We start from the raw sequence: 16,181 nt of genomic DNA, 5'->3' as shown, positions 1-16,181 counted from the left end.
CTCTCATCAATCATCTGTCTCTGGCGTTATCTCGACAACATGCGAGCGCTTTTCGTAAAACCGTGCATGCCGGGGGGCGAGCCACGGCAGCGGAAAATTTCGTCCGCCCCTCTCCGAAGAGAAGAGTCGCCGGCTGATACCAGCCGACAATGATGACAAATCCGAAAGTAGCGGCGGAAAAATACGCCGAGACTCGGTCGATATATTGCTCTCTCTCTCTCTCTCTCTCTCTCTCTCTCTCTCTCCATGTAGTTAACTCACGCATTTGATGCGTTCGCTATTTACGCTCATACACGCACGAACGCGCGCATTTTCCCAAGAACGAAGAGAGAATCGGCGGCTAATGGAGGTCAGATTTGAGGGGGCAAGTCTTCATTTATATCGAGTGATTTGTAAGGATGTATCATCCATATATCTCGACATAATAAAGAAATTATGGAAAAAATACTAATTGATCTACGTTGCATTGCAAAAGTGACACGAAAAGTTTGACTGTAATTCAGGACCTCGATGAAAAGTTATTTCACTTTACAAAGAAGATTGTAAGGTGAAATAAGTTTGATAAGAATTTCGTGAAACTTGTACTGCGTATACATTTAAATATTACCTAGCTATTCGTGCAATTAGAGAGTTGAGATACTTGTAACTATAGATGACATTTTTTATACGTGTTTCTTGAGATTCAGCTATTTGTAATCTTTATTTTTAATATCTTCTAGACTAAAAATAAAATTTTGATAAAGAACCATTATATAAAAACTACGTATTAAAGAGTAATATGCAGACATCATGTACAAATTTTAGAATTATTGTCAATTTCGAAAATACAGCGGTATAAAATTCGTAACTTATAATAACGCAATACATGTAGATATGCACAAATTTAAACACATACCTTTTTTTATTATCTGCATCTCTATTAGATCAACTGATGCCTAAGTAAAGCATTGATAAAGAAAAATAAAAAATAATATAATATAATATTTTTATATTTGTAATACTGTGTGTATACAATGTATCTGAATTCTACCGACAAATTTACAGGACAAGTTCTACATTGAAAAATACGTAAGTAAAAAAATTATAGTAAATATATGTCCGCAAAATCTTGGTTTTCAAAATATAGTCTTCAAAAGATGGCAACAATGAAAGAAAATGTGTCGCGATAAGCGGGTTAAAAATGTCAATACAATACTTTTTTACCTGTTTTTGAAGATAATACCTATCAATTTTGATATTTCTGAATGTCAACCGAACAATCATCCGTTGACACATTGTAAATAATAACGCAATATTCGAATGCGCATCTTCACTCCGCAGATGTCAACTGCATTGATAAGGTAGGCAGACATTTTGAACAATTTTCACAACAATACATATCTAGTTACTTATTTGTAAAACATGATTTAATGGATAAAATATATGTTTTTTTTTACTGAAGTTGCAGAGCGGCTATTTCTCAGGAACTAAGTGTTTGAAGACATATTTATTAAAGCTGCGGTTCCATTACAACATTGTAAGTGTGAATCGAGCCGCAATCTAGGACTCTTTTACTTATTTTTTCAAGTAGAATCTAACCTGTGAGTTTGTCGGTTGAATTCAGATGCATCCTGTATATACATATACATCAACTACGTTTGAAATTAACATTTATTATTTATATGTAGTGATGATGTCGCTTGATAAATACAGATTTATGAGCGGCCTCCTCGACCGCTACTAAGATGTAGAAAATACGACATTAAGAAACAGAACTTCATAAAAATTCTCGAATATACGAAGCAGCCGTGATTTATACGGGCAGATATGAATCGTGGATCGTAGCCCGATTGTCCACCCTGCCCCTGACTGCGCTGATTGCGGAATAATCGCGTGTAGCGGCGAAAATATTTACAAAAAGGGCAAGCAAGAAGACGGTGAGAGAGATGAACGCCCGTGATGATTTCACGAAGGCTGTTGAGCGAGGCGTTTGCGCGAGGAGATTTATTAATCGTCTGATAATTGTGGTTGGTACATTATTTATCGATTTATCGTATCACATTCTTGTATTCCGGCTTTTATCGTCTCACTGTTAATTTTAACACCGGTGTGAGACATCGCGCGCGCGCCATCGTCGCGACGCACCATTTCCATTGACCCTGGAGTCGTAAATGTGAATACACGTTGAACGAGAATTCGATTTTATCGCGCACGGCAACAATGTGTCCACGTCGAAAACGTGTCGTCGCAGACACGAAGAATTTGCATCCTCTGGTGGTATCCGCACGCAATTACGCCGCCGATCGCAACTACGGCGACTTTTTCCGCGCTCGAACAGAATACGAGTTCGGAACGAGTTTTCATTAAAAAGGAAAAAAAAAGAGGGGTTCAGTTATCACGCGTACGTGGAGACGCACGGGCATGCACACGTTTGTAATTTATGCGTTCCTTAAACGCGCACAACATCGAACAGTCACGGCGTGGCGCACGTGTGTGACGTTTCGCTTACGCGCGCGATATTATATCCTCCCGAGTGTCGACAATCATGTCATTAATTTGCGCGGATTAATTCTTCCGACGACGAACCGACGTCCTAGTGCTGTCGTCAAGATCCGCGATTGAAGGAAACGCAAGAAGCAACTGCGCAGCGACGAGGTGCGACGACGTATCGTCAGCTTTTGTCTGAGCCTCGGTGATAAGTAATTAGTGGTCATTTGTTAACCGGAGGAAAACAGAAACTTTAATTATACGAGGGGAAAAAATAAATAGCGAGTACAGATAGGAAATGTGTGTGTGTGTGTGTGTGTGTGTGTGTGTGTGTGTGTGTGTGTGTGTGTGTGTGTGTGTGTGAAACGATGCTTTACTTATAAACATACAACTGGCAACAACACATGTAAAATATTAATTAATTAATAATGTTCGGAGGTAAAAATGTTATTGTATAAACAGAGTTGATCGACAGCACCAGAATTGGGATAAAGTTGCTTGATTCAACAGTAATATTGTCGAAAATAATATTCCAGTGATTAAAACAATGTATAGTACAACAAAAAAATGCTAGGATAAAAAAAATATAATTATGCTGTTCTCAGTCTCTCTAAATTAAATAATATTTTTATCGACCTGAATACATATTTTAATAGCTTATACAGTAAATACACTTACTTGAATGCAGCAATACTTTGCTTTATAAACATTACTGAATGTAAATGTAAAATGGTTCTGAATTTAAGAAAGTGTTTACTAGAATTATGTAATACTTCTTTTCCATTAAAGAAACCTTGTGATTTTAAATTTCGATTTTTCTTCGTCTAATAAGTATTTTCTAAAAGCAAATTCTGATACTCTAAATATTATAAATTTAATACTTGTCACAGTTGTTCCAACATATACACGGAAAATAGTAATTTTGTTGATACAATGAAACAATCGTTGCTCCTGCATATTCTTTACAATAGCGATAAAATTTAGTTGGCGTAACAAAATTAACGAATTATTCGTAATTAGAGCAGAAACCGTTTTGTTGCCAAGATAGAAAAATTCTGTTAAGTGAATTTGTCCTTAAGACAGGTTAATTTGTTATGAGAACAAAATATTATTTTCCTATATTTACTGATTTGTTCTTATAGCAAAATAACTCGTAGATTCAGCAAAATAATTCAGCGAATAGCAATTAATAGTCTTAACAAAATTTTTGCTATTCACACACAGTAACTGACAGATTTGCTGCAACAGCAAATTATTTTTCTTCACGCTTGCATAAGTAAATATCTATACTTAGCACCAAGGAAATATCATATTGTATATAGTCGATTATATTTTCACTTCTACTAAATATTTGCCAAAGAGTATTGGAGTAACTAAATCTCGTACTCGAAATTATTACAGCATTATTATGAAAAGTGGATTCAAAATGTCTTTTCATAACTATGTGTTATACGTAGCATCAATTTGGTTATTAATTATCATAACTTGGTTATGTAAAGAAACTTCCAAACAACTAAATTACAAAGTTCCTCTAACTGTAGTTTCAGTAAGTAGTAAATGTAGTTTCAATAATACTGTTATTGAACAAGGATGATTTACTGCGCAGTTACGGCGCTGCTAACTAGTTCTATTGCTACATAACCGTTTTTTTCTCCCATATAAATATTCACAACTCAATTTTTTTCTACGAATATCGATTTAATATTCCCGAGAAAGAGCGTATCAATGGCATGCTTGCTTGGAAACGTCGAGACACTTTCCTCGAATACTATTGACGCCATCCGAAAGCAATTTACACACGCGGGACGCCGCACGAACTGTGAGTGTTCGCGCAAAAGTCTCCGCCGTGTCGGAATAAGTAACGAACTCTTATTGACAGAGCGCGCAGATAACACCGCCGAAATACCTAGAGCACACGGCCCACACTGCCAGTCGGTCGGCATTTAATCTCGCTCACGAGATCCCCCGTCCAGGTCGCGGTTGGTTTCCATGACGCAGGCACTCATCCCGCTTACGTCAGTCGCTATGGTCTTCCACGGACGGCGCGTATCACGCGACAACGTAGGTAGTCGTTGGCACGACCGATATCGGGCATTGCAACCGAATGAGATGACACCTCGAAGAAGTGGAAGGCTTTTATCTACCCCTAAACGCGTGATTTTTAAATTTACACGGTGAGGTCACGTGATGTGTCGACCCATGTAAAATAGATGGACAGAGCCTACAATCGACCCATGGTCAACCACTGACCGTCATTCAGTCACGAATCATCATTATCAACAATAGTCGTCAAGTTGTGTGTTATTATAGACGACTGATTAGATGGCCCATTCTCGCAATGTGTATTTAGTAATTTTTACGAATTTTTTTACAGTAATATTACCGGCGTTATTTATTCGAAGATGATGAACGTGACTCCTGGGCAATTGCTTCTCTCCCTCAACGCGCGAAAATCAGAAAACAATTGGCTCGAAATTAGGAGCTATTTATGAGCTCTCCGTCCTCATTGGTTGAACGTTTTGAGCTGGTTTTCTGGAGCAGAGATTTTGGTTCTTTGATAAGACCGCTGATTGCCCATCTAACGAAAGAATGATCAGATCTTCCGCACACTGATTTCGCGGAAATTTTAATATGTTATAATACTAAGCACTGATCAACAAACAGACAGGTGACGCAACTCTCAAGCAGTCGCAAGAAATTTGCTTATCAAATTTCTCGCGCGTCGTAAGTATTGCTTACGAAGAGCACCTCGGCAACTTCTCAGCTATTTTCATATTTATTACGACAATTTTGATCATTTTGATCGTTTTCTTGTAAAATCTTTGTAAACCACTAAGCTGGTCACGTTGCGTGGTTCACCCTATATATATATATATATATATATATATATATAATAATTTCGATATATAGTAATTTCAATTTCGATTCAAGCAGACGGATAAAATGAAAAGTCGATTTATAAAAAATATAATTCGCTAGTTAATATTATATATATATATAATTGAATCGAAATCGAAATTACATAACAATGCGTCATAATGTATAATTATATATACAACAATTATATATCATGAAGTGTGCTATAAAAAATGAAAGAGATATAATTACGAACATGCTCGTAATCGTAGATTTATCAGTGGCTCGCGAGAAAGTCGCGAACTTTTCAATATACCGTGAAATAGAACGATAACCTGAAGACACGATCGCTCCCTCATCGGAAGCGGGATAGTGTCAGCTTTCGAATGCAATTTTCCGCGCGTCGCGCGGAACTTTTCCACGCGAAAATATCGACGAGCGGCAGAGCTCCCTTTGACGGGGAGCGTGGTCCGCCGACAATGTTGCGTGGCGCTCTCTTTTACTCGAGCGTGCCGTCGTCGTTCTCGAATGGAGAGGTGTCAAGTGCGCGGCGCGAACGTACTACAATGTTGCTGCGCGCGCGCCACCTGTCGACATCCAAGTACCGCGCGCGTACCTGAAAACCTCCGGCTTCGCGCGCTCGTATCTTGGTGAAAAATCAACGTGGGAACGCGAAACAAATGCCATTTTGCCCGGCATCTCGCGCGGAATACGTAGATCGCGTGTGCTCCTGTTACGACGTGCGTCCACGTGTGTACGTTCACGACACGTTCGTGGCGGCTACGCGATCTTTATCGCGCGTAGAAAAATACCGGAATATTTTCAAACGAGACAGAGAGTCAAAAGTGCGTCAATTTTCATCTCACAGGGCGCGCAGTTTCGCACGCGCATTTTGCCGGGCCGAATTTCGCGGTGGATCGCGTCGGTTCCAGCGTTCTCCACCGTTCGAACGGGAGAAAAGCTCTGTGCCGTGGAAAAAATGGAAAAATAACACGGTGAAAAATAATAACGGTCCCCCCTGCTGGGGAATAACGTTCTATAAAAATGGAGATCGCGATTGCACGCTTTTTTCGAACGCCCTTCCCTCCTTCTCCTCTGAAATTCCGAGCGCTCGATATCGCGTTCTCGCCGCAGAGCGCGAATTAAAATTCCGCTGAGAACCAAGAAGATAGACGCTTTGGATTAAGCGGGAGGAGGGGGGAGTGATCAAGAAAAGTCGGCTGTATATACCGTGTTCGTACGTGCGTGCGACGCGACACGTGGCTTCTTAAAGATACTTAACATCACCGTCGCTCACAATACAAAACAAGTATTAGAGCCTCGGCGAGAAACGACGTTCTTTTCAGCCTGCGACCCCTGACACCTGCGTGCACGCGCGATACCAGCACGCTATATTTTCACGAGAGCGCGATGCAGGTGCTCGACGAACGTGTAACCGTGTGCTCGCACACAAAAGTCCGCAACGCGTCTACTTACACACACACACGTAACGCGTGTTACGCGAGAAACGTGGATGACGCGCGAATAAATCCGTACAGATCGATTGGCAGTGTCAATGGCCGGTGCACGATAGCTCGTATCATCGAGATGCGAAACGGCGTTTCGCTGAAACAAACTTGATCGAAGGAAAACGGTCGAATTCACTCGGAAGGAATTTTTGCGAAAATTGTCCCATGGAAAAATATGGCTTAGACGAACTCAACATTTGCAAAATTTCCCATATATATAATAACATCGGCGAGAAATATATTTTTGGTTTTTTTTATTGCAGTAATTATTTCCCTATCATTATTATTTCCATTATAACAATATTAAATGAAAAATAAGGATACATATATGCGTAATATAAGTAATGTAAAAGAAGCATATCAGAATAAGGAGAGAAATCAAATATAATATGAAATAATCGAGAAGTAATTGTTGAAAAATAATTGATCGTATGATGTGTAAATAATTAAAAGTAACGTAAATGAAAAAATAAGGATGAATGGAAAAGTAACGTGGTGGTAGATATATAAGTACATGCGCACGCATGCGTTAGATTCCATTATCAAATTTCCTAAAACGGAATCCACACCGATACCGAACGCGACGACGGCTCCTCGATCACACGTACAAGCTGGCCAGTTGCGTCATTTGTCTCTGTATGTGTGCGTTTAATTGACGCCTACCGATAGAACGGGCCGTCAGTTTCTATCTTATCTCCGGCGCGCGGCCATGAATCTTTCAGTGGTAGTTTCAAGGGGATACAAATAAAGCGTATCTATGCAGGTCTAATTATCAGGGGAACGCGAATGCGCGAAGGAGCGCGCGCGGCAGGGGAGAGGGAGAGGGAAGAATACGCATCCGTCGAATCAGCGAGACACCTGTATATTCGCGATAACGAACATCGTGACTCCACGTGTACCAAAGAAGAGATCCACAGAGCCGCGCTGTTTTCGGAATCTAGAAACTTCGCGCGAAATCCATGAATGAAACGCGCGCTCTGTAACATCCTTTGATCATCCGAAATTCGGAGAAGGAAGACCTCACAGCTCTTATGTGTACGTTTGCCGAAATCGGAGATAACTTTTCGAAAATTAATACGATAATTCTAGTTATCTCGAAATTATCGTTTAACTATAAATAAAAGAGAGAGAGAGAGAGAGAAAGAGGTGTGTGTGTGTGTGGACAAAGACGTTATTTCTTCATCGGAACGTTCATAGATCTTCACGGGCGATCGATGATTCCGAGTTTGTCATCGCAGAGATAAAATTCACGACGCGCACGTTTATCGATTATATATTTATTTTCTTACGCGCTTCACTCAGTTCACGCACAGTACGGCGTGCGTGGATCTTTGCCCGCGCAGAGCGCTCAGCTTGTTATAAGAAAAACTTGGCGAAATCGTCATTTATCAATTCCTCCCGTTCGCGCGTGAATGAAACGGGTCGAACGACGACGTAACGTCGTTCCCTCGATCGGCGCAACTCGATCCAGCCGCCTCTCCGTTTTGCACACACGTGCACGTGACATTGTAAATGGCGTAATGACTCGTACCTCATTCCATAATGATTTCTATACACGTGACGAATGACGGCCAGCGATCGAGCCGTCGCAAACACCGAACACGTTCCGACGCATCGTGACTCCACGCGTCTATGCGCAGGGACGAACACGTGCAGGCGCGGCAAGGTGTCCGTGAAAAAAATATCTGCATTCCCGTTTTTCCTCCTTTTCCTTTTTTTTTTTGTTACATTCATCCCCGCACATTTATTACATTGCGCATTGACGCGCGATCGGCTGCAAATCGAGCGGAAATCGCAACGCCGTGTCGCATGCGTGATATTTTTAAAAAGAAATATTTACATCGACCGTTTTTCGCAGGTTTAACATTTGCGTCGCCCACGCGCGCAATATTTGCAATCGTTACGCATTCGTGTTCCGTTCATATTTTTCAAACAGAACGCAAGAGAGAGAGAAAGAAAGAGAGAGAAAAAGAAAGAGAGGAGGGGGGAGACGGGCTCGATGACAAGGACGGGCTCCAACTTTCCCCTTGCGTTCCCGGAAAGCAAACTTTTAGCTCGTGTCATTGATAATAACGTGAGCTAACGATTACGGCCGATTACATCGCGTCGAAGGAACTTTCCCATCGAGCTAATCTCTCTTCCTCTTCTCTGCTATATCCCTCTTTCGTAAGCACAACCGCGATTCTTAGAAAGAAGCAACAAATCGTCGAGACACAACTCGTTCAATCAAGACCGCGGTGTAATCAACTTTCGCCTTTTAAAACCCTATCGACACACACACACATATTTATACGCGCTTACCTCTCGTATTTCACCTGCATCGAGTTGTCCTCCCAGTAGGTCTGCTTGACGAGCGATTGACAATCCATCATCTTGCCGCATAGAACGGCGGTGGTACCGCTGCCGGAGTCTCTCACGACTATCACTTCCGCCCGATCTCCTCCTCCTTCCCCTCCTCTACGCTTCTCAGACCTTCTCTCCTCACAGCGCTTCACACTCCGCTCCGCGGCACGCGCTTATCGAGATTTCGCTGCGTGACGATGTTCCACAAAAATCGCTCCGGCTTTCCACGCGGGAGCAGGGACACGGAGGAACGTGAGCGGTCACGTGACAGTTCACGGGGGGACGAGAGAGACTTCTCTCTCACTCGGGTTCTGCTCACCTCACAACAGCGGATCCCACTCTCTCGGTGAATGAGACGGGGAGAGGAGTGAAACGGTGACTCTCGAGAGTCCAGCCGCGAGCGAGCACTGTGCTTGTAGCCGGCGATCGTCGTTGAATCCTCTCGTGCGTAACGACGTTTGCTCAATCGATCGCACCGGCGAGACGCGCGTGGAAAGAACCGGCTGAACGTACGAATGTACGCACGTATCGTGTATGTGTGTAACAATACGTCACTACAGGACACGCGAGATTAGGTTAGTTGGCCGCTCACGGGCTCACTGACACACTCAAGAAGAGACGACGACCGACGCGCTCGGGAATTCGTCCACGACACTTCGCCCGACTCCGCTCGAGTGCAATCCCACGGCGCGCGCGAGCCCGTACTGGCGCCCTCTTTCTCCTGCCTCCCACCTTCCCGTGCGCGCTCTCTCCCTCTCGCCCTCACATTCTCGCCGTCTCTCTCTCTCTCTCTCTCTCGCCCCCTGTCGCCGCGCACTGCCGTGCGAACGCGAAATGCACGGGCGAGCCGCTCTCTGATTCACGCCTGCCGGCCGCCTCGTTTCGCGAGCGATCCACTGGAACGGTAGGAGATCGAAAATTCACGTGTGCTCATCTTCGTCGACCGATCAGCTCGCCTGATGTCCTCTCTCTCTCGCGCGCGCGCGCGCGCGCGCGCGCGCTTTGGTCGAGTTACAACTTAGACTCACAATAAAAGGAATAAGCGATTCAATGTAGAGAATTAGGAACAAGGAATGATATTGTCGGCATGTGGCCGGGATTAGAAACACTGTCGAAATTCTATTCTTTGTAATTTACGTACTTAATAGTTGACTGAATGTTAACTTTCAAAATATATCTAATTAACCATCGATATGCAAATCGAAATCCGTTTGAATCGATAGATAATTATCGAGAAAATAATGAAATGTTAATAATGATACTAGATTATTAGGAAATACTAAACGTAGCGATCTCTCGTTTCAAAACCGTTTTTATATCTCGTTCTCTATTCCTTTTATTGTGTTTTATAAACTACAGCTTATTCTTTTAAATATCTTCTTCCTAATTCCGTATATTTAATTCCTTATTCCCCTAATTCCTTTATTGTGTTCTCCGGTTATCTCTCTCGACTCCCTCTCGCGAGTTGAACTTGTTTGCTTTCCGCCTCACCGTGTCTCGCTTCCACCGCGCCTCTTCTCTCTCCCTCCCTCTCTCTCTTTCTCCTTCGACGATCGCGTTCCGATTCTGACGGTCTTACGACAAATCACTTCTTTCGACCGTTTCTCAGACTAACCTAACTCGTTAGTGCGTCCGCTCCCCTGCAAGTTTTCTCACATTTCCGTCAATAACTTTACGTTCTCACGCTTTCGGTGCATGCCAGAGCTATTTAGAGAGAGAGAGAGAGAGAGAGAGAGGCAATCACGGCCGCCGTTACAAAGACGCCTCCTCTCGCGAAAGCAAGATGTAACGTACCGGTTCCGAAGGTGTCCCGTGCGTACACGCCTCTTGGTGGCGCGAAAGAATCCATCGCGACGAGAACCCGCGTGCGATCCGGACGGTGATTCGGCGTAAGCGCGGCCGAAGGGTGCCCCGACGGCGCAGCGCGACGAGGAGAGCGACGCCGATAAGGCCGTTGACTCGCGTTCAGCCGCGAAATTCCGCGATACCGTCAGGGCCGTAAAAGAGCCCGCCGGTCTCCGGATGACTCGCGCGCGCACGATCGCGAGGTTCGCCGGGTGTGAGCATTCGCACGTGCGATGTAAAATGTTGGCATCGCTCTGGCAAAAAACGCGCTCGAGATCAACCGCGTTTTATTCCAGGCTTTTCATGCAAACACGATTTTGTTCGTACGAATGATGCCAGAGAACTGAGAAACTGAGAACTGATATTAAACTATTTCACAGGCTACATCTCGACTGAGATTCGCAGGCATGAGGTGCTTACCAGCAAAGAAATACATGACATGATTCAGACACACGATGAAAGAAATAAGGAACAAGAAATGAAATACGGGGAGTCAGGAACAGGAATCGTTTGTTAAGAAATAAGTGTAAAAGTGGTCGCGTTTTAAAATGTTCTTATGCAGTGTGAGTTAGTTAAAGTGTTACAAATTTACATCTCGGAAACGAAGCACTTTAGAGAAAAATGTTTCGTACAAAAGTTGTATGACTATGTCGAGAGGGACATAAAATGGTGTCATTGGTTTGACCTTGGATAGTTGCTTGATCACATGAAGGTCAACTTCAATTTCTTGGAAATGGAAATTCCCATTTTTTATTACACATTCTTGTAGCTTACCTTGAGAGCTTTTCCGAACACTAAAATGAAGTATTTTTTTCATTAAGTACTTTTCGAGTTATAAGGCTTGAAAGTTACAGTACCGTCGATATTGGTATTATCCAAGACGTATCAAATGGAGGTTTTCCGGTCGGATTTACACCTCTTTTATGTCATACATACATATGTGTAAATGACATCAGAAATGTATTTATGTATGTGTGATATTAGAAATATTAGCTTACGTTCAAAAATGTTTTTATAAAAGAATTTTAAAATGTATTGCAGTAGAGGGTCATCATTTCGAACACCTTGAATAAATATTTTTCATTTTATTTTCTGCTCATATGTACACACACACACACACACATATATATATACTCAACAACTTTTACTGAAAAGCTCCATGAATTCGTTTACATAGGTCATGTACAAAATTTATGAATCTGACGTCTCAACTATTTCAATAGATCCGTTTTAAGGATAAAAGTTTTACGTCGAAGGAAGAAAGTTCGAAGGACTGTGTTGCGTAAAAGCGCGCATCGAGTCCGCTACGTCTTTTCGTTCAACTTTGTTGGGCAACGATCATGTAATTATTCTCCAGGGCGGAAACGTGAATATTTCCAAAACGTTTAGAAAACAGAATTCACGATCCCTCGGGAATCAATTGTGAATCTTTTTCTCCGACGTTTAAATTCGTGAAGAGTGAAAATTTTTTAATTTGGAAAACATTTGGAAATGTCCATTTTTCCTGTTCTCTGCCATAGGGAAATATTACATGATTGTTGTCCTACTCCGTCGACGACCGCTTTGTAATTTTTTTCGAGAAAATATTGCGAGAATCTCGCGGCGGCTGAATTCACGCGCGATGCGCTTAACTTCCAGCAGCACTTGCCGGAGCAACCATACGTAACTGACCTCCTAATGTCCCGGGGACTCTGGAATCCTGGGATAAAGTCGCTCGGATGAACCGCTCGATGCAACGTGGCCGCGGGTAGTACGCGTCGCCTTCGTCATCTCGACGAGTTACGTATAATCGTGAACAGCCCTGCTCGACGACTGTGATAATCACGAAGTCGAGTGTGTCTGTGAGTAGAATTTTTATTGGAATAACGTCGTGTGTATATGTGTGTGACCGCCTTAGCACAGACGTAAAAGCAGTTGCAGGAAATTCGACGAAATCTTCGAATGTGCGCATCACCTGGCGCACATGTTACGCCGTGGTTACGCGTAGACTTACTGCGTGCGCTATCGTTTTCTTTCTTCTTTTATTATGTACATACTTTCGATATATATATGAAATCATGAATGCGTTTCCTTGTAAAATCGACTTATGGAAGTTATCTTTTTACATAAAAAGTGTTGTCGAACTTTAAAAAAAACTCCGCCGACTTTTATTACTTCGATTTACATTTCCATTCCATTTTCGGATTCAACCGATCATTTGCATGTCACACATACTCGTACATATATATATACACATTTTTTCTGATATAAATATAATAAATATTAAGGGAGAATATGATATTATGGCTTCCATTTACATTTTGTACAATAATTTTATTAATAATCAATATTTTAAATTAAAAACTTAATGATTACATTCGTCAGTTGTTCAATCAATTTTAGGTTCAAAGTTATAATAAAATATTTATTACTTAGTGCGTTATTTATAGAAAGATGAGACGACATTCCATAATGAGTCGAAGAGGAACAAGCATGGTAATGTGACCCCCCACTAAAATAGGTTAAAAATTTGGTTTCTTTAAAAAACACACAGTGTTTTATTAAAGTTTTATATATTTGTTCAAAATAAACTTTTCTAGAAGAAACAACTATGAATTTTTAATTTAAATACTGACTTGCTTGTAAAACGATAGATGCGAACTGTCAGGACAATTTCTACAAAACAAATAAACTTTTAAATTTAACTGAAATTATTGACTTATCGAATAACTGTTTCGACATGAAAACTTCGAAAAAGAGACCGTATTAAATCTATTTCGGAATGGGCCAAATTAACAAAGTGTCATGCTATTAATTTTCCATAACTCGAAATGTAAACAGCGAAATAAAATGTTAAATAACAAACGAAGCATTCAAAGTGTATATATATTCATGCGATAATATGTCAAAGGCTGCGTCTGATTCACGCTTACAGCGCCGCAAATATCATTCTATTTTTCTTTGGCATATAATGCATAATAAAAATAGAATAAGGCTTACTGCGCAATGAGCGTGAATCGAGCCGCAGCCTAAAAAGAATGAGAAAGTTCGCGTAATTAAATACTAAAATGTACCTTGAGAATGTTTCGAAATTTTCGAAGATAAAAATGCAAATTACAACAAACGCCGGCTATTGTGGCTAATGGCAAATTGGCGTTATTGCGTAACACGAAAAGAAAAATTGTTACGTCCAAGTAAATATTTACTAAGGAGTATTAGAGTAGTTTATTTTATTTAGATCGAATAAATATCACTTAAATGTAGCATATTGAAAGAAAAAAAAAAGTGCTACATTCAAGTAATATTTTACTTAATCCGAATAAAATAATCTAATCCAACATTCCTTAGCAAATATTTATTTGAACGTAGCAATTTTTTTCAGTATAGAATTCGTCATCTAATAGAGAAGGGGGTCGTAATACTCCCTAAGACATCATCTTCTCTATTATATAGGGCACATGTAACACATAAAAAAAGAACGTTACGCGCTACAGATATTAGATCAATATTCCTTGGGAAGCATTAAATAACAATGAAGAAACTCTTTGTAATATTCGGCTGCAAGAAGATAAAATTAGCGCTGATAAAGTGTAATATTAAGCGGAATTACGTATGAATGTGTCAGGTTTATGAATCACGGACTCATGCAAGTTTGAAACGTGCATCGGCACGAATGCGCGATGGCGGTAAGCTCGGCCGTTCACGACGAGCGGCAAGCTCGCGATAAGCCGAACGTTCTTGACACATCACGTGTCGATAATAGTACGCGGAACGATACTGCATATGAAAATAGTTCCGGCGAAGCGCACGCGTGCACAACGCAACCGCCGAAACAAAAGCAAACATTTTTCTCCCCGGGGGAGAACATCACGATATCGCGGCCCGTCGCCGTTCAAAATTCCAAAAATTGATCGCAACACGCAACCGGATCGAGTAACGATCTGCCGCAGGTGATCGCCAAGACACACTTCTCTCTGAGCGAGTGTCTCGCTTCCCCTCTCCCTACCTCCGGGTAATCGTTACCGCTGGAGCACCTGTATCTTGATATTATTACTCATCGCTCCGTATCGTCCGTATCGAGCACACATGCGATGTGAAATTCGCAATTGAATTTATCTCTCAAGTACATCTCGCACGGCGAACGCGGCGGACGCTCGATGTCGCGATGAGGCTCAACGATCGCGACGTCGCCGTCCGGATTTTTTCGTAGAGGCTCCCTCTCGACAGCGTGCAAGAGCTCTCGGAATTTCTTCGAGCGAAATTTCACTCGGATAATACAGTGACCATCGAATCACTCGAATTCGAGCGACTATTCGCTCATGCAGAATGAATTCTCCACATTGAAAACTCGCCGAGAGAACATTTTCATACAAAATTGCGGAGTGAATTCGATGTATTCCACCGTTATGGAAACATCAATCTAATTGATTGTGAGCAAATTAATTTGTTTGCAAAAATGAAAATTTTTTGTAACTTATTTTTATTACATCGTCTCTGTAAGTTAAATGTAATATTTTTGCATTCACTTTTTTTGTAAAAAGGGGAAGTTCTTTCCTATATATTTAATTAAATATATGCATATATACATATATATATATATTCTCTCTAATCGCTGGAAACATTCGCTCGTAGTCAAAATTCACTCTAAAGTGAAACATTCGCTTTGGCGATTTCGAGTGTATTTTCATTATCGCTTCCAGTGAAAAAGCTATGACTACTCGTTTCGAATAAAATTCCATTCCAAGAAACGTGGGAAGAACAATTTCGCAAGTCTAACACGTGTTCTTTCCCAAAGGAAATAAACATAAAACCCGTCAACCGAGAAATTCACAATTACGCGAAATTGTCGTGTGTGACATCAAGTGATCCTTTGATTTCTGACGAGATACCCGATGGGGAAGGAAAGTAATACGTGAAGATCGACTAAACTTCCGTTTTCAAATAAGATAAAACCGATAATGGACCGAAGTGAGCGCACCGTGTACAACGAATAATGCACGAATATCTGCGATAACGTCGGATCATTGAGGGTCAAGTGTTAACCGCAAGCGTCATCGTCACGTGCATCACGCACCGGCCGATGTAAATACGTCGGGTGGCGCGACGTGTACTTTGCCTCACGAGAGAGAGAAAGAGAGAGAGAGGGATAGAGTGTGTATGTGTGTGTGAGGTGGAAGAGAGAGA

General features: G+C 41.6%; 1 protein-coding gene across 1 annotated transcript in view; it reads right to left on the bottom strand.

Annotated features, from left to right (window-relative positions):
• LOC106749933 (hairy and enhancer of split-related protein HELT) overlaps positions 1-9,836 on the bottom strand; it is an 87,345-nt gene extending 77,509 nt beyond the window's left edge. The window contains exon 1 of the mRNA XM_014629903.1: positions 9,132-9,836. Coding sequence (XP_014485389.1) covers positions 9,132-9,202 — 71 coding nt within the window. The 5' untranslated portion in view covers positions 9,203-9,836. The remainder of the gene's footprint in view (positions 1-9,131) is intronic.
• Between the last annotated feature and the right edge of the window lie 6,345 nt (positions 9,837-16,181).

Source organism: Dinoponera quadriceps, unplaced genomic scaffold, assembly GCF_001313825.1.
Source record: "Dinoponera quadriceps isolate SergipeBrazil2010 unplaced genomic scaffold, ASM131382v1 scaffold4187, whole genome shotgun sequence".
Classification (NCBI taxonomy): Eukaryota; Metazoa; Arthropoda; class Insecta; order Hymenoptera; family Formicidae; genus Dinoponera; species Dinoponera quadriceps.
The sequence above is the reverse complement of the archived record's forward strand: the minus strand, read 5'-3'. Positions and strand labels throughout refer to the sequence as shown.